At 38.8% G+C, this 22375-nt stretch overlaps 2 protein-coding genes across 3 annotated transcripts; one reads left to right on the forward strand and one right to left on the reverse strand.

Annotated features, from left to right (window-relative positions):
- Positions 1-1326: 1326 nt before the first annotated feature.
- LOC122080705 (light-harvesting complex-like protein 3 isotype 1, chloroplastic) lies at positions 1327-3685 on the forward strand. The gene is made up of 3 exons (XM_042647523.1): positions 1327-1733; positions 2402-2539; positions 2984-3685. The coding sequence occupies exons 1-3, from the start codon at positions 1658-1660 to the stop codon at positions 3322-3324; spliced, it is 555 nt and encodes a 184-aa protein (XP_042503457.1). The 5' UTR covers positions 1327-1657; the 3' UTR covers positions 3325-3685.
- A 301-nt stretch (positions 3686-3986) lies between these two features.
- LOC122082384 (ribosome biogenesis protein BOP1 homolog) lies at positions 3987-21074 on the reverse strand. 2 transcript variants are annotated; one of them, XM_042649909.1, is made up of 18 exons: positions 20923-21074; positions 20595-20764; positions 20394-20510; positions 20150-20304; positions 17607-17724; positions 17386-17487; positions 16748-16907; positions 16175-16283; positions 15960-16062; positions 15663-15813; positions 15439-15571; positions 15227-15333; positions 15082-15152; positions 14890-14950; positions 6858-7085; positions 5926-6010; positions 4882-5060; positions 3987-4514 (listed from the first exon to the last, which is right to left on the reverse strand). In XM_042649909.1, the coding sequence occupies exons 2-18, from the start codon at positions 20628-20630 to the stop codon at positions 4429-4431; spliced, it is 2001 nt and encodes a 666-aa protein (XP_042505843.1). In that variant the 5' UTR covers positions 20631-20764; positions 20923-21074; the 3' UTR covers positions 3987-4428. The 2 variants fall into 2 exon arrangements, with proteins under 2 accessions (XP_042505843.1, XP_042505845.1); XM_042649911.1 differs by having other exon boundaries at positions 20595-20761; positions 20923-21049.
- Positions 21075-22375: the final 1301 nt, after the last annotated feature.

Consider the following 22375-nt stretch of genomic DNA (forward strand, 5'->3'; position numbering starts at 1 on the left):
TTACCTTAACATTAGAGGAAGAAGTAACATCTTTTGTTGCTTTTGCAGAACATTCAAGGTTTTATGTGGGAGGAAGAGAAGGTGAATGATGAACTGAAGAGGTACATGACAAAGGCTTTCCGTGACATCAAAGCAATGTGCAAGACCAATGACTGCAACCTCCGCATGGGTGCCTTCACATTGGGGGTGAATCGGGTTGCGAGAGCGACAATTCTTCGGGGTTGGGAAGCATAGAACATTTTTTTTGGTTCTAGCTGAAGAAAGGAAATTCATAGTTCTCATCTATGCTATAGATTTTTTTTTTTTTTTAGAGGGGGGTGGGGAAGCTTTAGAAGTTCTCCTATTTCTTTATGTTTCTTCCTTACCAGGCATGACCCTCAACATAGAGCAATTTGATGTATCGATGGGAGCATTCATTGTATTACAATTCAAGCTGACAAGGCACCCAATCAACAAATGAAAATAAAACTTTTCAAAGTGAGTTTGAGCTTATTATTTTGTGAATTGTGATAAGACTTTTGTGCTTATTAGTTTGACGTTTGGTAGTCATCCAGACAAACGTTTCTGATGTTTTCTGTTCTATGGGAACAAAAAAGCGGAATAAAACGTTTGGTGTCAACTTGGTGTTTTTCCCTTTTTTTGGGAACGAAAAGGGGGGGGGGAAATGCTAGAAATGCAGAATGATGGAATGACAAAACCTTGTTCCGTCATTTTGGTTTCATTCCAAATACAACAAAAAAAGTGAAAACTAGGGTAATAGTTCACCAGACACAATTTTTTTGTTTTAAAACGACATTTTGACACAAACTGAAAATTCGGTTTTTGACACGAAAGTTCATTTCTGGAATTGAATGACTACCAAACGCAGCCTAGGTCCTCTTGAATTGGATGGGACCGTTTACAATCTGTGGACCAACTCTGATGGCCCTGCCTAGTGCCTGCCAGAAAAAGTCTAATTGAGTGATTAACATTATCACAAAAGAAGAAAGCAACACAGCAGAGGACAGGGATGTGGGCTTTGTTTATTGCATCACCTTCTGTTTGGGAAGGGGCAAGCTTAAAGCTTCCCCAATAAAGTGAAACATAGATATTTATTCCCTAACTGATGCCAGCTCTCACATGTGCATTTTGTTTATTTGAAACTTCCATGATAAGGGCTTGCTGTGGAGGCATTTTTGTCAGCTTCATATTCAGGCCCATTATTTATGAAGACACAGCGCAGACGTGGCTTGGCCATGAGGCCCATGACGTTACTGACAAAAGATGAGGAAGGATAAGCTTCTTTAGTTTTTTCAAGCATGGGCCTTGTGCCTTTCTATCCTTAAACGTTAGCTTACAATAGCAAAGGAGGGAAGCAAGAACAGAAACAGTGAAGAGGAATACATCAATGGCCTCAATTGCCATATCTGTCTCCTTGCCAGAAGTTTGGAATTCTCATCATATCATCAAGAAACAAGTGTTTCAAATGAGGCCTAGATGCTCTTTTGGAGTTAAGCAGTCAGCCCATGTGGTCAACAAGGATGTTGAATTGAAGCGAGAGGTTGAGAATACAGAACCTGGAAAAGCTATCGTTGGAGACAATGGTCTGAAAGGTGGCCAGAGTGAATCTGTACATGGGATGGATGCAGTCTTCTGACCCACAATTTTATGATGAAAGATGGAAAATGGAACTTGGGATCTGAATATGTTTGTGAAGGATGGGAGGATGGACTGGGACAGTGTAATTACAGCAGGTAAGAGGTTACCCCACCTTGTTAATGGTTATTAAAACTTGAAAACTGCCAAACCAATTATTGTTCTCAATCTTTTCTCATGCTCAGAGTGGTTCTTCTGTTTCTGAAGGAATTTCTTTCTTCCTCCATATTAGCCTCTAGAGAGAACAAATTTGAACATTATAGTCTTAGAAATAGAACTGTTTTCATCATTATATGTACTAAAGGGTACACCCACTGCATGAGTCTTCCCCACTGTGTGGTCCTGGGAGGGTCATAATGTATGCAGTCCTACCCCCTCTTCGCGGAGAGATTGATTCCCAGACTGCTGTAACTAACTGTCTTATGCTGTTCTTTCTTTGATTGGGATAGAAATTGTTCAATGGATGTGACCTTATGGTGTTCAATTGCAATAACCATATAGTTTTACTGGAGGGTTGCACTCAATTGGGACGATTTTCGTCATTTCATCAGGTCAAAGTAAAGGTCTTATATGCACCAAGTAGTTTGATCCATTGAGAGCAGTATACCAATAAGGGTCACACACTGAACGAGTGGGATGGATTTGCCACCCTTATGTGAACATGCCCAGTAGGAAACCCTGGACTAGGTCTGATAGAGCCCTCGTACATTTTGATTGCTTGATTTCCTTTTATTTCATTTGATGCTTTATTATGCTCCATATGCAGAAGCAAGGAGGAGAAAGTTCCTTGAACTGTACCCAGAAGCAGCAACAACCCAAGCTCCAGTGCTCTTCAGGAGCTCCCTCATTCCTTGGTGGGCATGGCTCAAGAGATCCCATCATCCGGAGGCTGAGCTGCTTAATGGTTAAATTCAAACATAAACTTCAGTCTTAGTAGTTTTCCATTTTTTTTTCCAATAATTTCAAGGCAAATGCTCCTTAAATGGAAATCTGTCACGAGGCATATCAGATGGGATTCAAATTTTGTGAACAGGTAGACCTCAAGGCTCTTACCCACATGTTTCTATCCAACAATGGGAGAGTGCGCAGTAGCGGTCAAGAGTACCATAGGTGTGCATAGACATAGATGGGATGCATGTCAATAGACGGGCAGATGTTTTATTTAGGCTCTGAAATTTGACATTTAGCTAATCAACACCATGTTCTCTCCATTTAAACCATCAGGATTACCATATCATCTGTCCATATGGAACAGTGATGGTAGGCTATTAAGGAAGCCTTTCCTTGATGGCCCTAGGAAATGAATTTTTGCCTCTCAAGAATTTACTTCACTTTCCTCAACTTGCAGGCAGAGCAGCAATGGCAGGATTCTTCATGGCATATTTGGTAGATGGTTTAACTGGGCTAGATGTGGTAGGCCAGACAGGCAATTTCATCTGCAAGGCAGGCCTCTTCATCAGAGTCATTGGAATAATCCTTTTCAGGCAAACTCGAGATTTTGGCAACTTGCAAAAGCTAGTTGATGAGGCTACTTTCTATGATAAGCAATGGCAAGCCACATGGCAGGATAAAAAAACCCAGCAACAGCAGTTCAGACCAAGATCAAAAAACCACTTAGAGTCAATCTTCGAGATAAGAAATGACCCAGAAAAGGAGGGATCCCTCCAGCTTCAGTTTCAAAATCTGTGACAGTGGGCAATTGGTAGTCATATATGGTACTGGTTTACATGATGAGCTTGACTCTCTCTCTCTGCACCAACCGTACAAACACAAAACAGTGAGTGGCCTGAGAACAGAAAGGAAGAGATGAACCAATCGTTAGATCTGCTGTTGGATTGATTTCATAATAACAGCTGATATTTAGAATGTAATCTCCTCAACATGCAAACCTAATGAGATTTAATATCATGTATTTTTTTGTTCTGAGACAGTTTTCTGTCTAGGAGCGGCCCTGCACCAGACACGGGGCACAAAATGACCGCCACGCCTCTCCCAGTACACACTTCTGTGTCTAAGCTCAGGGGCCACTCCAGGACAGAAAATACTACTTTTTTTCTTAAAGTTCCATACATATGTCAATGATCCCTTTTGTTTGTTTTCTAACAAGGCACGACTAATCCCCCAGAAGCACATGTACGCCCCCACATAGGCTGTCATTTGTTTCGCCAAACACAATTTTCATCAACAAATGAGAGGACCCAGATCAAGGTGATGATCAACACTGTTTATCTAAATGCTTTTGCCTTTTGGATTGCAAACCTAAACGAGTAAAAGATGACATACAGTCACTCAATTTTGTGGAAAATAGACTTTGGCGAGAATATTCTTTAATGAGGATATGTCAATCACAGTTGGACCAGAATCCAAATGGTGCAAACAATTAATAAATATGTAATCCCTCTCTGAGATTCCAATCCAATGGTTTAAAGCATAGTTGCAGTAAGAAACTAGTTCCTGAATCAATCAGTTGCCTACTTCCAAGTTGCCCCACCTACAAACACCCCCTCCCAAAAAAAAAAAAAAAAAAAAAAAAAAAACGGGGGAACAATTCCAATCCAACACCAGAATATACCTTTATCCGCCACAACTAAGATCCCCACTCTCTATCGGTTTGATAAATATGTATACAATTTCTGAAGAATATCCTTTCCTCTTTCCCACACAAGATGCACTGCCGCTGCTGCCGCCACCAAAATTTGTAAGATTTGATAAAATGGGATGAAAATAATTCAGTTGTACTCTTCATATGACCATATCCTTTTATCACTCTTATTTTGTAGGTCTCCCTGCTTCTTAATGGCAGTATAGCTTGATTACTGAATCAGAACCAGCTGTGAATAACCATGGTTGCCTTGGATGGAACTTGCAATCCATAACCCCTGCATGTCAAGGAAGAATCAATAAGAGCAAAACCCTCGACTCTCAGTCTTGATAGTACTAATTTGCAAAGATATGTAAGAGTCGTAATTTTGAAACTCATTTCTATTTAATATATAGAACAATTAGAATATGACAACTATGGGGGGAACTGAAGACAGTTAAATAACAACAAAGTGGCAAACTCCAGAAGCTACAAAACTGTGAGTAGCCTGTGTTCATCAGGTCATCAAATGAAAATAGAGTAGGCAAAATTTTCAGGCACTGTCCTACAGTATTTTCTATTAAGTAAAGGCCTCCCCTTTTTTACACTTCTACCACCATCAAGAAAAAGAAGAAACAAAAACATAATATGGAACAAGCACTAACCTCTTCCATTTGTACTGGAATGCCCTCGGAGAATTTCGAGTGGCACAATAAGAGGATTTTGGTTGAGATCTGAATAAACCGTGCCATGGAAGACATATGCCGTGCCGTCATCAGAACATGAAGCAAAAAGAGGGTAAGAACGATGGAAGGCAACATTTGTAATGTCCTTTTGGTGGCACCTGAGAATTTCCATCAGAAGGCAATTATTATTATGATGATGAAAATGGCTTTTGACTTTAAATAATGCCACCAGTGAAACCATTAGGGTTCTGAACTTATAAACCTAAAAGATAAGGATAGAATAAACCTATTATTAATTAAACGTTAATGTCTTAAATCCCTGCAAGCATGACCTATTTCACCTACTTCATATCCAGACAACCCCAATTTAAATTTGGAGAAGGGAACCTGCATGGACCTGGATTTTGGGGAAGGAACTAATGATCCTCGAATGTGATCCGCATTCGAGAGTGATGGGCCATCGAATAACCAAGTGAGTCTAGAATGTGATGGGCCATGAAATAACTTGTCACCCTTGTCCAAATATCAAGAACAGCAGTTGACGATCCCATTTATTAACCACTTCCCAGTTTAAATTCAAAGGCTGCACCTCAGCTCCCTCGCAGTTGCTTAAAGCCAAGTTGATTTCAAGTCAATCAAGTCAAAATTTTGCAACCTCAAAAACTTCTAATCCAAAGCTCGTAAACCAAAACCACTAAGATAGAAGAGAACTTGAAACAAAGTAGCCCTTTAATTCGTTTAATATTTAAACTGTATCAGATAATATCCATCTAAACAACCCCTGCGCACCTACTTCAGGCAAGAAAATTGAGCCCAAGGAACCAAGCATGGATTATGACAAACCAAGATGGTTCAGTTAGTTGAAGAACTACTTCCAGGTGGTCAAAAGATGGCTAAACAAAGGTCTGGCTGACTGTCCATTGGACTAGGGCAAGCTTTTACATGGTCATTAAGAGATCCTAAATTCTTCAGAATGTTCAAGACACCAGGAAATAACATCTTTCAAAAGTTATGGAGACATACTTGAGTGTTTTGTATGGTTGAGATGAAAGATCCATGTCAAACCAACAAAGTTTTCCTTCTCGGCTCCCCACAATGACATTATCACCTGCAGAGAATTGATGTCTCAGAAATATTTACTCAATTATTAAAGGGTGAATCTAGTTGTCAACAAAATGGTGAAGTGAGAAGTTGTAACCTTCTTTTAATTGCCCCTTGTCTTATTCCTAAAAGTTATTTAACGTAGGGCTAGAAAAAGGTTTTCGAAATAAATTGAAAGTGAAATGACAGGATATACCCGCATTGAGAGAAAAAAAAAAAAAAGGTGTTAATACTACAAGGGAAAAAACGTAAGGTTACAACTTTCCTTTCACCAACCTTGGTTACAGCAAGATTTTTTCATTATCAAAACATAAAAATGATCTTCCACTCTTTCACATCAATTAATTCCTTTTATCTGCACAAGTATAATTACACAGGCAAAAGGTCTAATGCAAGGCCCACATAGACGGCCTTCCCATATGAGCTGCATACTTTTTGCCAGAGAGATGGATGATTTGACAATCCTGAGGATTGGATTGATAGGGCATGGTCTGGATTGGCCACAAGATAAACTTTTCATAGCCTAATTCAATAAAATATCATCCCACCTATTGATTTGCATTCGTGTATCGGAATGCACCCATTAGGCAGTCCATGCACCATCTTATTAGAGCTGGATTTTCAAAATATTATTTTTCCATTTGGTGGACTCCCATTTGGGCCAAAACTTAAAACATGAGGAGTAGACTTTAGAGTCTACCAGTCCATAAAAGTTGGGTCCAATCCAACCTGCCAACGTGCAGATATTTGGCTTGCGTAAGAAGGCCTTCCTCAGTGGGCCAGGCACGAAATAGTTGCCCATAGATTAATGAGACAGGGAAAATGAAAAAAATAAAAAAGAAGATATCTTTTACCTGCAGGATGAATAGCAATTGAAGAGACCTCACGAAGTCCTGTCTCAAGCTTTTTAATAAGCTTGTGCTTCAACAAATCATAAACACGGACATTTTTCTTTGTTGCGATGAAGAAGATGGAACGAGATGGATGGAAAGCTGACGTAACTGGAAGTCCATGCAACTTAAAAGGAATATTTTGTGAGAGTTTCTTTGATAGTTGGTGTATCATTATTGCTCTTGATTCACGTACAAAAGCAAGTCAAGGAATGTCATATTGAACAGGAAAATATGTAGGTACAAAAACAATTTAAGTGTTGAAAAAAAAAAATGTTCTTAATAGTAACAAAGTTTCCATGCACTAAGGTAATTGCTGGTGAATGTCCACGGGTCAATGGCTCTCTATTTTCTTACATTGGAGTCCTATTGATGCAGTCAATCTTGAGAGCCTTCTATGATAATTGGGCCATACCCTAAGTTTTAAGTCATGGGCCTCAGCACAGACTCGCTCGTGTAGGATAAGGACAAGGAAGCGCATATGATTGTATGGAAAGTCTAATCAAGTTAGGTGTTTCTATTTCAGTAGCAAAGATGGTTTGCAGTTTAGTTCTAAAGGTAAGAGGTAAAGTCTAAATAAAAGACTAATGAATCTCATTTCCAATAATGGGAATATGGTCTCTGATGGAAGGTGTGAAAGAGAAAGGTCCTCCTTCCATTAAAGGTTTGAAGGGGAAATCATTAACTTTGTTCAAGGAGAATAGATTTCCCTTGTTCTCTCTTCCTTCTTCATTCCAGCTTTGATTTACAGTGGTGATTCAGCAACCCGATTCTAGCAATAGATTGACTAAGGAATTGGTTTCTTCCCTAGATTCCTCTCTTAGATCTGAAGTTGTGTCTTAAGATCTTGACGTCAGGAAGAAAAAGTTTTACAGTTTCTCCTAGTGTACTGATCAAATTTCTGTTGGAACCCAGGGATTCCAAAACTAAGAGTACTGTGGCTTCAAAAGCTCGCGTGTGAACCACCCATTAGTAAATCTTGTGTGGCTTATAGCCCCCTTAAACATGATCTTGGAAGTCATGATTTGATCCTAAATGAGCAAAGGTTTTTGTTGATTTTGGACTCCAAATATCTTGTCGGTCTATGAATATTCCATATGCCTAGTTCAGTATTTTTCTCAGGAAAATATAAACATCAGTATGTATGTGAGGTTTAAAATGACCTTATACTTCAAGGTCTGACATGTGGCAGTGGCGCAGTGCATCAATGGGTTCATGTGATATAAGACCTCATACCCATCCCCTCCCTTGGCTAAGTTTCAGGGCCAAACAAGTAGCGAAGGTACCTTAAAAGAGAGTCAAAGTTGCAAAAAATTACAGAAATCTCATTGGTTTCATTATATTGAAATACATTCTTGTAAATTTATGAAACTTTGAACTCACTTTTAAGGAATTTCCATCAGATGTTTCTAACTGAAATTTTCCAAGTGATATATATGTGAGTGTGAGGTCCTCCATCACATGGACCCACCCATGTAAACACTTGGCAGGCTCTAAAATATAAGGTCATTTCAAGCATCACTGGGCATAGTGACATTTAGAAGCTCCCTTTTTTGCATAATTTCTCGGAAGACTCTTTCAAGGTGCTATTGGTGGATTTGAAAAGGGTCGAGGGATACCTTCTTAATCCTGAAAGTCTCTCAGAAGTTTTTGTAAAACCTCAGCGGACCAATTTGAGTGAGGATGTTTGAAGATTATACTGTTCAAATATTCTATTTTTTGTCGCAGAAACTATTTACTAAACTACAAAAATTTGCCAACAATTTTACAAATAATTTGCCATACCAATTACATTAAATACTCGGTGATACTTTACGTACGAAAATAATTTGGGGTACAAAGATTATATATTGTGGCCTACTAAGGTTAATGCAGGAGTAGATTACAAGAAACTACCCCAGCAGTTTATAACCCCAAACAATACAAATAAGAACAGGAAACAAAGAAATAAGACCATCAAATAAACCCCCAATGATACAATACCTATATAGGAGCAAAACCAGCCCAAAACCCAACCCGATAGGAGAGAGAAAGACCTTCTATAGAGATGGAGAGAGAAAGGTGCGGCCAAGTCTGTGGGAGTCCGATTGAGCTGCACTTTTGGGCATAGATAGTCCTTAGGGAGGGTACAAAAACCCCAAAATATGAAGGGCTTCTGACGGCTGGTTATGGAGTTAAGCGCTTTCTTAATTTTCAGACCTAGGAGAGAGAATGTGAAGAATTCTACAGGAACAGCAACTTATCTTCTTCAGATAACCTTCAAGAGGATTGATTGATCTTCTAATAGTATAGAACCAGTCCTCCAAAGGATCTGCAGATCAGATTTCAAACTTGGGCAACAATAAGGGTCGATTGGCTTCAAGAACAAGAACTATTGGCTGGCTGTTTCTGATTTTGTATGCTTTAACAGGTCTGAACTTCCAATAACAATAAACATAAAATAAAAATAGAAAAAGAAGAATTGATGGAGGGTTGAGAAGGGTGAAAGAGAATAAAGGAATGGGTATCACACCCCTCAGATTTTTGGTATCACACCCCTCAAAGGTCTAGGCATCTCACCTCTCAATAACATCTTTTTTAGCTAAAGAGTAATCACTTAATGATTTATTCATTCAAATCTGAAATTATAATTACATAGGCCCCTCTATTTATAGAGGGCAGAATAGCAATCAAACTACTACTAGGAGTTAGTTTCCCAATATGACTAGACACTCCTACTACAACTAGGAATTCAAAATAAGACTAGGACTTGACTTTATGACTCCAACATGGAGTAGGACTAACTAACTAATAGTCCATATAGGACTTTACAACTGACCAATGGCCTAATGGGCCTTTATTGAATTAAATAGTAACTAACTAAACTAATGAATTAAATCCCGTTTTTCTACCTTCTACCTATATTTTAGGCCCATTAAAGTGGCTCATTTCAAAGAAAACCCATGGAATCAAAGGCCCAACACATATATAACACAAACCAAGGCTTATTTGCAATAAAATAAGCCCAAGTGACTTATCTACATCAACTCGCCCTCTCTTAGAAAAAATTCGTCCTCGAATTTTGTAGAGTGTGAGGGTGATTATATCATAGTGCACGTCCCTCTTCAAGCAGTAGAAAAATTCAGGTAGCTCTTTGATAATAAAGATGTAGTCTAGAATGCAAGGGGCTCGATCTTCAAGATACTTTAATGGGATGACAAACTCCACATGTTCAGCTTCAACATCTTCAGATGTATCCATAGGGTCATCTACATATGCACATTTGATCTCTTCTAACTTCAATGCAACATAAAGCTCTTTTGGTTCATTTACCTGGTGGATCCCAATCGGTTCCGTTGATGGTTCAAACACAACTTCATTGTTGAACTCCTTAGGATCTTCCTCTTGATTGTTCACAATCATCACAGTTGTTGTAGTGTCAAGTTCCCTAGTCTCAACTTCATTGTCCATTGTGGCAACATTATTGCTTTCGACTTCTCCCACATGAGTCTCGTTGATGGGAACATCAATGACTAGTTCTTCCTCAACAATAGGAATGACTGAAAAAATTTTAACACTAACCTCAAATTTTGACTCTAGTTCATTAGTCAGAGGTGTCTTCTCTTATTGCTCCTTCGCAATAGAAGCCGATGATTCCTTCATGCTATTATCAAGTGTGGGTGGCTTTTGGACATCTGGTGGAAGTACATGTTTCGTTCATGCTCAGATAGGTACATGCCTACCAACTCATAATGCATCTCATCCCACGTTCTAGATTTACATTCTTGAGCTTGAAGTTGCCTTTCACGGACTCTCCATTGCATTCGAACACAATCACTCATCTGGGAACATGGCGTTTTTGTGTCTCTGTTAAGTTGTAGTTGTCAAAGTACATGTCCAATTCACGCATTCATTCAAGGAATTCCCTATGAATATAATGTGGCTGATCATTAGATTAGGCAGCAGTAGATGTATTCTGATAGGAATCCTGTGGAGGGAAGAGCCTTCTTTAGAAATATACAGGGAGGTATTGTGTCACTAACTCGTACTTCATCTCTTCCTAAGTCCTAGGCTCATTTCCTTGAACTCGGAATCGTTTTTCATGGACTCTCCACTAATCTCTAGCATGACCAATCAACCGAAAGCAAATAACTTGAAGCTTTTGTGTCTCTGTCAAGTTATAGTAGTCAAAATATTCCTCCAAAGAATCTAACCAATCAAGGATGTAGAATGTATCCCTTTGTCCAGCAAAGTAACGAACTGATGTAACCATCTTCGGTTAGACTCTGATAGATTGTTTGGAGCTTTCTTCAACCGTAGCTCTGATACCACTTAATGCAGGAGTAGATTACAAGAAACTGCCCCACCAGTTTGTAACCCTAAACAATACAAACAGGAATAGGAAACAAAGAAATAAGACCATCAAATAAACCCCCAATGATACAATACCCATATAGGAGCAAAACCAGCCCAAAACCCAACCCAACCCAACCCGATAGGAGAGAGAGACCTTCTACAGAGATGGAGAGAAAAATGTGCGGCTAGGTCTGTGGGAGTACGATTGAGCTACACTTTTGGGCGTAGATAGTCTCTAGGGAGGGTACAAAAACCCCCAAATATGAAGGGCTTCTGATGGCTAGTTATAGAGTTAAGCGCTTTCTTGATTTTCAGACTAGGAAGAGAGAATGTGAAGAATTCTATAGGAATAGCAACTTGTCTTCTTCAAATAACCTTCAAGAGAGGATTGATTGATCTTTTTAGAGTATATAACCAGTCCTCCAAAGGATCTGCAGATCAGATCTCAAACTTGGGCAGCAATGAGGGTCGATTGGCTTCAAAAATAAGAACTATTTGGCTGGTTGTTTCTGATTTTGTATGCTTTAACAGGTCTGAACTTCCAATAACAATAAACAGAAAATAAAAATAGAAAAAGAAGAATCGATGGAGGGTTGAGAAGGGTGAAAGAGAATAAAGGAATGGGTATCACCCCTCAGGTTTTGGGTATCACACCCCTCAAAGGTTTAGGCATCTCACCTCTCAATAACAGTTTTTTTAGCTAAAGAGTAATCACTCAATAATTTATTCATTCAAATCTAAAATTATAAGTACATAGGCTCCTCTATTTATAGAGGGCAGAATAGCAATCAAACTACTACTAAGAGCTAGTTTCCCAATAGGACTAGACACTCCTACTACAACTATGAGCTAGTTTCCTAATAGGACTAGACACTCTTACTACAACTAGGAATTCAAAATAGGACTAGGACTTGACTTTATGACTCCAACATGGAGTAGGATTAACTAATTAACAGTCCATATAGGACTTTACAACCGACCAATGGCCTAGCCTTTATTGAATTAAATAGCAACTAACTAAACTAATGAATTAAATCTCATTTTTATACCTTCTACTCATATTTTAGGCCCATTAAAGTGGTCTATTTCAAAGAAAACTCATGGGATCAAAGGCCCAACACATATATAACACAACCCAAGGCTTATTTGCAATAAAATAAGCCCAAGTGACTTATCTACATCAAAGGATTTCTAAACCCTACTTCTACAATACCTATTTAAAGATGTAATTACCTTTTTAGTAGAGTTGGGGAAATAAAAATTATGTTTTTTAGTGGCGACTGTAAGTGGATGTCTCTTCCACTCCTTAATTCTTTCTTTTCTTTCTACCTACGAAACATCTTCTTCTTTTCTTTTAATACCTCTTCCTATGAATGTTTAGCCGGCTTTATGTTCTTCTTCCTTAGTCCATTTGTTACAGATCTGCTCTGCAACTGCCAGAGACAGAAGAAATACAACCAACATATGTTGTATTCTTGGTTTCAAAAATTCATTAACATCTGTTCTCTAGTCCTGTTAATTATCTGAAATTGTGTTGCTCTGTGAAGAGATACCTACATAATTCTGAATCAGTAATCTAGTTTCTTCTTACTCTGGTATGGTTCAGAGTCTAGAACAGAATCTGGAAGAGCAAAAATGCTGGAAACCAGAATTGTTGTAATCAAGAAAATCTCAAAAATTGGCAAAAAATTCAATTTTAAGAAAACCAGTTTCTTCAGTAACTACCAAACACTACCCAGAGGCTGTACTTAACCATAACTAATTCTGGAATTTCAGAAATAAGGAAGAGTAGATGGGGGCACAGACTATAATAAGTGCTGTGACTATTTAAAACTCAGTTAAATTGGGATGGGGGATCACCAAGACACCAACAGAATCTCCCAAGCCTAAATGGTCCCAAACTATATTAAATGGGAAAAACCATTCCGTCGCTCCTCATTGGTGTGGTCCTCTATACCACTTGCTCAGAGAAATGTCTCTAATATAAAATTAATGGGATTTTAGATAGTGCAGTATGGACCTGCAGTAGAGAAGCCAAGAAACAGATCGTAGGAATCAATTCTATAATTTCAGATTTGAACAGCTAAGAGTCAATCTCAGAATTCAAGAGATATCAGTCACAAAGTAATAAATATCAAAATCTGGAGAAACTCAGAACTATGATATGATCGGAATAAGAAACCAGAAAAGTGAACCAAAAACAAGGGTTCCGCCTGGTGTAGAATCAGGAGGTTAAGAATAAAAAGGAGAGATCATACCTGATAAGAGAACTAAAATTAGCCCAGAAGAAGAGAGAGAAACTCGATCCCACGATCAGTACCACCAGCACTTGTAACTCAAACTCAAATTCACTATCCAAAACCAATCTGCTTGATAGGGGGCGTTTTACATATATATAATTGCTAACAGAAGGGGGCGTTTTATATATATATAATTGCTAACAGAAGTACAGAACCAATTTAGACTCTCTCATGGATTCCTAGCCACAAACTGAAACTAAATAAAATATGGACCAGGTTTTCCCAAGGCCACGGTCACCGTGGCCCATTGCAACCCCAGACAATAGGGAGAGGGAGGAGGAGGGGGAGGGGGAGGGGGAGGGGGAGGGGGTCCCATCATTAGCCACCAAAGAAGAAAACTTTGACCATAAATATTAAACTGAACTCAGCTGCTCTACCACCAGCCTATTCTCAGTAAAAGACTAAAAGGCTAAAACTAGACTCCTACATCGGCACTCATCGACAGCGTCTAAAGGCTCCACTAAAAACTAATTTAATTACAATAATAACACCCAAACTTTCTAAAATACCCAATCTACCTTACTGGAACTGATGGCCCAATTTTGGCCTGTTCTCATTGGCCTGGGCCGAACTGGATAATGCTTATCCAGCCAGGCTTCTTCATCTGGATCATACTCTCAGCTGACTGGTTATTTTACTACAACCAGTCACAGTGTACTGTTAAGAAAACAAGGAAGCTTCTCTGAACTTCTATTTCAGATCAAAAGTTGTTGCTAATTCTGTCACTTCTTTTCCATCTCATGTTCTGATTTTTTATTATTATAGAACCTTAATTCCTGAGCATATTTTGTTTACTTTATCTAAGTTAAAATTAAATTATTGTCACTGTTTGTTTGGGTTTCTAGAATCCCACTCAGATAGGAGACCTAATCCCACTAATACTCCTTTGACTAAACAGCTGTACCAGTTCCCTATTAAGATTAGGACTTCCACATCAGACATTCAGACTCCTAGCCAGACAAAGATTCCATCTAAAATTCCTACTTGGATCAAGAGTCCTAATCCTAGCTCAGCAAGGAGTTTTACCCTTCGGGACGCTACACAACCTCTGGCATATCGATTGAACATCATGTCACATTGTCTTTCTCTATATAACCTAAGTAACAAGGACACTGAGATGAGTCTTGACGTTTGACATTGATACTTATAAAGAATACAAGGGCCATGTTAATACATGTTAACAGGAGTCTGCACAACAATTTTGGAAAAGTCGAGTGTCAATGGACACAAAAGTATATCGCTGGGCAACAGTTTCTCAAAAAGGAACTGATTAGTTATTGATCAAATGTTCCAATCCTTTTAAGGCCCCAAAATCCAAAATAGCAATCAAGAAATAAATAAAATCAACTACGAAAGGATATCACTTGGTATGACTGTAGATATGTAGTCTCCCCTCCGATGCCATTCAATTGTGGATACCGTCTACAACCATCCAGGGAAGTAACCAGTAAATGCTTCAGTCAAAGCTAATAATAGTTTCAAGTTTCAACACAGAAAACAGGATGCTTTAACCAATAATGCTTATAAAGAGTATTAATGAAGACAAAGTGTACCTTAGCATGCTTCAACCTGATGCCCTCATGTTTGTCATGTTGAAGCCAGCTAACAGTGGTTGTGGTATGTCCTACACAAATAACATACATGAAGAAATGCCTAACGTATTTAATTGGTCTGAAATACAAAAGTGATCTGACTGACCAGAATCATCCGGTGTAGCAGGTGCTCCTACATGTAGCAGTTCTTTAATTTTTTTCTGTTCTTCTTCATTTCCAAGTCCAGTGTCCAAAATCAGTACATCTTGCCCCCTACAGTATATATGGGAGAATAACTTAGATGGAAAACAAATTAATTGATATAAAGAGAAGAACTAAAACAAGGGAAAAGTAAAGATTGAATGTAATTTTTCCTACACTGAAACTGCAAGAATGGGAAGCTCAGCCAAAGGATTCCATGCAATGCACTGAACCGCTTCACCAACATCCCAGACTCTAAGGCATCGACCAGTCTCAATCTCCCAAACACGTACAGTGCCATCAGTTGAACCTTCATCCAAACTCAAATGATAAGAATAACAATAAGAAAATATCAAAATCTTCCAGGAATTAATAGTTAAATCATGAGGATCATCCCTCACCAGAAGCCATCCATTGCCCTGATGATTCAATGGAAATCGACAGAACAGCATCCTTGTGCCCTCTGTACTCAAGATAACATTTTGTCGGGTAAGGCCTTAGATCTTTCCGACTTGGTAGTTTAGGCTTTAGGGACTCAGGATCAATGTTAATCTATTAAAATGGAGGAGGAAAAAAAAAGACAATACCAACAAGTTAGCAATTACCATGACTATGTTAAAACGAAGAGATACCTAGAGACAATTTACAGAAAGAAGTCTCAAATGGAACTAATAAAGCACAATTTCAGATTTACTTACACGTTTCTTTCTCGTTCTAGGGCACAAATACAGGTCCAAACAACGATCAAATGATTCTTTCAAAGCATTGTCATATGCTGGAACACTTCGCAGAGAATCAAACCTATGCAAAGGCATGACAGTCAATAGACTCCATTTTTTAAATGTTCTTACTTTCAAGTATCAAAGGTTAGAAGCTAGTGAATGCTAATAACGGGAGTTGAAGGGTATAATACCTTCTTGGGATAAATTTGGGACGGTCTTCCTCATACATGAGCTGGTAAGAATTGATCTCTTCTTGGGTAGGTATGTACTCAACTGAAGGATTGTATGATTCCTCATGGCCTGCAAGGTTAAAAAAGAAGAAAGGTCAACAAAGAACCAAATCTTTGAGTTCTCCTGAAGCACCAAACAATATGCATGAAATATATTGGGCGATGAACCTAGGCATTGCCCTTACTTCAGATCTATTTGGCTTCTTGTTTCCCAAACCAATGGACACAAAAACAGCAAACAAGTTGGCAGATGATTTAGCCAAAAAAGGGTTGTTCGGACAGGACTGTATTCACTGTTGGGATGAGATTCCTTATCATGTAGGGTTCTTATTTTTGTGAACTCGGAATAGGAATGGGCATAGTTCAATGTGGACAACGCTGTATGAGATTATAGTGCTGTTGTTGTATCTAACAATTGTAATTCTACTTTGCACTCTTATCTCATTTCTATTAATGATAGTTTTATTAACCCCCTCCAAAAAAGAAAAGGGAATTTTCAAGAACCCAAAAGCAGGACTGAGACTGAAGCATTACCTGCCAATTTTGGTTTTGGTGCAGGAATATAGTTTAGCCCGTGCCCAGCTTTTTCAGTTGAGCTGGAATCGTCACCCCACAATAAATAAAACCGTGATTCATCCTTTGGCTTGTCAAACTTTATCAAACCCTTTCGAATAGCCCGGACATACTTAACAACCTAAATTCACAAGAAGTAACAGTGATGAAGCAAGGAACCAGCTCTTGGAAAAGCATCACTAACTTTCAATTGCAAGTTGCTACATCGACCAAGTCCATGACCAAACCAGTGACAGTGGATCAAATTAAATAGCTTCATACAACAATTAAGCAGGTGTCAAAGGACAATGGGGAGAAATAACAGTAACATAAAAAAGTCAAGCAGATAATAAAATAGCGCATCCACCCTGAATGTACTTCAACAATTATAACACTTGTCAGAGATAAGCTGTTTTTTAAAGGCAATACCTGGTTTCTGATATTAAAAAACTTACGATCAAGGTGTATAGTTTATTCAAACAAGTCCTGGTTAATTGTAAGTCAACAAACCAAAGCTAGCTAAACTTCCTGAAGAGGGAAACAAGGTTTGAAGATGAGGAGGTTGGGGAGGCACTATGTTTACAACTACCATCTCACTCCATCCAAACACTAGATTTTACCTTTTTGCTCTCCCATTTTGAAGGAATGAACCGCCTTTTCGGCTCTGGCGCATTAGACAGTGGATGCTTAGCATCATCCCACACAAACCAGTCCACATAAGGCTGCATGAGAAACATGAGGAATAAATTCAATCTCTGTTACTTGGAACAGTTATAATTTAGTTTGACACCAATGTAAATAGAATTAGCGTGAAATTGGAGCCTGAAAAGGTGACACTAACTGCATATGGATCAACATCAGCATGTGGAGTTCTTCCTTTCAATAATCGACGGATAATTTTTGTCTCCTCTTTTGTCAGCTCCACTTCCTCATCATTGTACTCATCATAAAGTTTGCGCCTATGTCAACAAAGTATCACAGGAAAAAAAATTTACTCAAGTTAGATGCTGCTAAAATCTCTGTTAAAACGGAAATGGATCTAAAGGAAAAGATGGGAAGCATTAAACAAAGAAGATGCACCAGGCTACCAAGAGCTCTGCCCCGTAACATCTAGTAATCTGGAAGCACGAAACATTACAGTGACAGCATTCAAACACTCCACGTAGGCAATTTTAGATTACAAAAATTTGGGAGAGAGTGAACATTAATCATCTCGATGAATTCCATATTAAGGCCAGAAGGCCTTCTAACTAAAAAGAAAAAAAAACACTTATCCAACTCTTCCAAAAGATGCAAAACAGGTAGCATAAGAAGCAATCACACACAAATTGAAAAATATCAATCTTAGCATGGAGGCAAAGAGGTGGCATTTCACTGAAATGCAGAGAAATGCAACACCGGCTCCATATTTTTTGAGAATTCCAATCACAACTAAGAAACAATGATGGAATTAGCATATCCTCGACATTAATGAGATTTCTTATTTGCCCATCAGGAGGGGGGCAGATAGCTAACACATGAGAAAATATCAAGCAGCAAAAGTACAACATCATTAAGGAAGATTCTTGGACACCTAGGCAGTTGCCTTGGATGCCTTGGTCGCTTTGCCTTTGGAGCCTCTCCAACACCTAGGGTCACCTAGACATCGTGAGAACTATGGGAAGATTATTTGGTTACAGCAAAGGTGATCCAGAAGCACTATGAAATCCCAAGTTCTAGTATGGCTCAGTCAACTCGGTTTTGTGACTTAGCTTGAATCACTGGACAATAACAGAATACATGATTCCACAACTCATAAAGTGAATAGCACAACTCACTTTTGAGTCTACCAAATTTGTAATCGCAGTTTTTTGAATCCCAAACCACACTGATTCAACAAAACTGAGCACTTACGAGTTACGAGAACCTTATTCGCACCAACTCATAGATATATGTGAAGATCACACTGAAAGTATTATGTCTCCATCGGATTGCATCCAAAAATCAACTGAATAACCCCTCCCAGGAGTCCTGAATACTCATCACCCAAATTTGATCTTGCTTCCTACATCACAGCATAACTTGTCACTGATATTTTCCAACTCCTTTCCAAACGGTTCCCCTCCATCATCAAATCAACAATATACCCAGATACTATTATAGCCTCACTAGGTTGTTCCTAAACCCAATAACCCATTTATCCCCCAGCCATACGCCACAAATATAGATCCAACTTACAGCCTCCATTTTCAAATTATTGGTATTCTAGGAGGAAAAATATATGCATATATTTTTGCCACATTTTTCCTATGCTTGAGTCTGCTTCATCGACAGTCTAAACCCACAAAACCAAACATCCCTATTTTTGTAAGGGAGGCCAAAGATGACAAGTCTTTGTGCATTAGCAGCAGATAATGTCATAAACAGATAGAAATGACAGAAAACAAAATGTGTCGCCAAACTCAAATAGTTGGGATAAGGCTTAGTGAGTTGAGTGCTAAAGAATTTTTCTTCTCCATTTTTCAGGCCTAAATTGTGGCGTTAGTCATTAGTGAGATTCGGATGCCTTGGTCTTACACAATCTTATGAGATCTATGTTAGCCCTGATTGGTAGTTCAAACTATGGGGTTAATGAGATTCTGGTCTATAAGATTTAGACAACCTAATGAGGTCTACTTAGTCCTCAATCCTCATTCATTGTGCATCCTCGGTAGAGGAAGCCATGCAAAAAAAAAGCTAATTCAAGCCAACTTTGAATTTTCTGTTAGTTGCTCTACATTAAACCAAATCCCAAAGAAAAGCAAGTATGCTATAACCCAGTATGTGTGCTGTTTTCCTAAGGTTTAAGGAGGGGTGGACTGAAGACATCCTAACCTTTGACATATTTTGCATGATGGCTGCTCTCAAACACAAACCTGTGTCTTGATACTGGCAGCTAGAGCTTTTACAGCAGCAACTGGCAGACCCTAAGAAAAAAAAAATCACAAAAGCACAAACATGCCCTAATAAAATATTCAGTGTTTCCCACATATATCCTATATCCTCCCCCTTCGGTATTCCACCTTGAAGGAATTAAAGGTTTGCACTTCTCCAAATTTCAGACTAACTGAAATAAAAGTGGATAGGGAAGTTGAATCATTATAAGTAGGGTCAGTGCCTTGTTTATTGGACATCTTTTTTTTTTTTCTTATTGGTTGAATTTCTATTGGACATCTTTGAAGAAACTGTTTTGAGGCTTCCTTCGGTTATTCAAAAAAAAACAAAAAAACAAAAACTTTTTATTTAACAAACTGGAATTTTAATTTACCAATGCATATAAAAATCACAGCATAACAGGGGGAATCCATATGGGAGCGCCCAGAATTCTGATTTAAACAAGAAATAAGAAATGACAATTAAGCTCACCAATTTTTTGAGTCATCAGCCCCAGCCAAAAATGAGTCTAGCTTATCTTTCCTTGCCTGTTTTTTAATCTTCTTTCCAGTGATGTCATATCCAATGTGTTCCTCATCTTCATACCACTTTAGCGGAACATCACCTATTGTATTTCGAGGAGCAACCTGGAAAAAACAAAACAATGAAAAAGTGAAAACAAACGCCACAAAGATCTTAGAATCAGCTTTTTATACAAAAGAAGTATATTGCAGACCTCATCTTCAGAGGAATCACTCTCTTCGACTGGGGGATGTGTTTCGACCTCTTCGTCTTGGTCTTCTTGACTATAAACCTTCTGTGAGTCATCATTCGTGTCTGTGTCAACAGAGTCCTGCAATAATTGTTCAAGAATTTATTAAAAAATATATATAGTTTAAGACATCAAATTTGAGCTAGAGGGTTTGCAGTATCAAACCTCCTCCGTCACTTTGTGACTTTCTTCTTCAACCATCTTCTTGTAAATTTATGGACGAATAATGAGCTTCCCAACCCTTCTGTCCCAAAGCCTGTTTTTTTCTCTTGAAACTAAGAACCCTAACCCGCTCACACCCGAATACCTTTAACAATACTTTCTTCACTTGTCTGCTGAAACGACATCCAAAACATAAAAACAGAACGATAAAATCAGTCAAAACATGAAGGGGAAAAAATTCGAGGAGAGAGCGAGAACCTTAAACATTGCTCGGAAGTCGGCAAGAGCAAAAGCTAAGAGTAATACACAGATAGAGAGAGAGAGAGAGTACCGACTATAGAATGGAGGCGGCGGCGCGGAGTATGCAGTTTGCAGGGGGGGAGCAGGAAGAGAAGCGGGAGAGAGAGAATGAGAGAGAGGTCAGTATGGCCTTTTGGACATTTGGTGGTCGAGCGACTCAAGATGGGCTGCAAACGGGTAGGGTAGGGTCGGTAATGGCAAACCCGACAATGCCACAAAAATTCAATTCGGGACGTAAATGGATCGAATATAATAATATCCGTATCCATTTCTAATTAATTTCGAACCGAAATTTTTTTAAACATAGGCCACAGGCACACAAGCGATTATTCTCTATAGTGATTGCGGCAGTGCCGTAAGCATTGGATGGTTGAGAGCATCTGAGCACATGCCCCAAGATGGTCGATGTACCACCGCATTTAATGTAGAGGCTGTTTTTTCCAGACATAGTGTGCCAAAAGACCACAGTACCCCTCATGGGTTCAAGCATCCGTGTTTGGGTGTAGGGGCATTCTGGGATAAAAAACACTAGCCCCATAAAAACATATCCAAATACAAAATTTTGATTATTTATTTGGGGGAGTGTTTTCTCTGGGGGGAAAGGAAAAGTGTGGTGTGGGCATTAATGGGAGAGCTCAAGAAAGCATTAATAGGGCCGACAATTTGCTTTTCATGGGGGTGGTATGGTCATTTTGCCCCCATGTTCTGTGACGCCAAGGTCATACTCCCCCGCAAAAACTATTTTTTCTATGCGTTGATATCACTAATGAAGATTGTAGAGTGAAGTCATGAGTCTTTTTTTCAATTCGGGACGTAAACGGGTAGGGTAGGGTCGGTAATGGCAAACCCGACAATGCCACAAAAATTCAATTCGGGACGTAAATGGATCGAATATAATAATATCCGTATCCATTTCTGATTAATTTCGAACCGAAATTTTTTTAAACATAGGCCACAAGCACACAAGCGATTATTCTCTATAGTGATTGCGGCAGTGCCGTAAGCATTGGATGGTTGAGAGCATCTGGGCACATGCCCCAAGATGGTCGATGTACCACCGCATTTAATGTAGAGGCTGTTTTTTCCAGACATAGTGTGCCAAAAGACCACAGTACCCCTCATGGGTTCAAGCATCCGTGTTTGGGTGTAGGGGCATTCTGGGATAAAAAACACTAGCCCCATAAAAACATTTCCAAATACAAAATTTTGATTATTTATTTGGGGGAGTGTTTTCTCTGGGGGAAAGGAAAAGTGTGGTGTGGGCATTATGGGAGAGCTCAAGAAAGCATTAATAGGGCCGATAATTTGCTTTTCATGGGGGTGGTATGGTCATTTTGCCCCCATGTTCTGTGACGCCAAGGTCACACTCCCCCACAAAAACTATTTTTTCTATGCGTTGATATCACTAATGAAGATTGTAGAGTGAAGTCATGAGTCTTTTTTTTTACCATATATATATATATATATATATACCTAGGATGTCC

Source organism: Macadamia integrifolia, chromosome 6 (assembly GCF_013358625.1).
Source record: "Macadamia integrifolia cultivar HAES 741 chromosome 6, SCU_Mint_v3, whole genome shotgun sequence".
NCBI classification, from domain to species: Eukaryota; Viridiplantae; Streptophyta; class Magnoliopsida; order Proteales; family Proteaceae; genus Macadamia; species Macadamia integrifolia.

What these genes read in the sequence shown, in the direction of transcription:
- LOC122082384 (XM_042649909.1), bottom strand. Translation starts at nt 20,630, where the DNA reads ATGGTTGAAGAAGAAAGTCACAAAGTGACGGAGGAG. An exon ending in AGGGCAATGGATGGCTTCTG is followed by an intron (nt 15,572 to 15,662) that starts GTGAGGGATGAT and finishes GTTTGGATGAAG; the next exon opens with GTTCAACTGATGGCACTGTA. An exon ending in AATTGCTATTCATCCTGCAG is followed by an intron (nt 6,011 to 6,857) that starts GTAAAAGATATC and finishes AATTCTCTGCAG; the next exon opens with GTGATAATGTCATTGTGGGG.
- LOC122080705 (XM_042647523.1), top strand. Translation starts at nt 1,658, where the DNA reads ATGGAAAATGGAACTTGGGATCTGAATATGTTTGTGAAGGATGGGAGG. An exon ending in GGACAGTGTAATTACAGCAG is followed by an intron (nt 1,734 to 2,401) that starts GTAAGAGGTTAC and finishes CTCCATATGCAG; the next exon opens with AAGCAAGGAGGAGAAAGTTC. An exon ending in GGAGGCTGAGCTGCTTAATG is followed by an intron (nt 2,540 to 2,983) that starts GTTAAATTCAAA and finishes CTCAACTTGCAG; the next exon opens with GCAGAGCAGCAATGGCAGGA.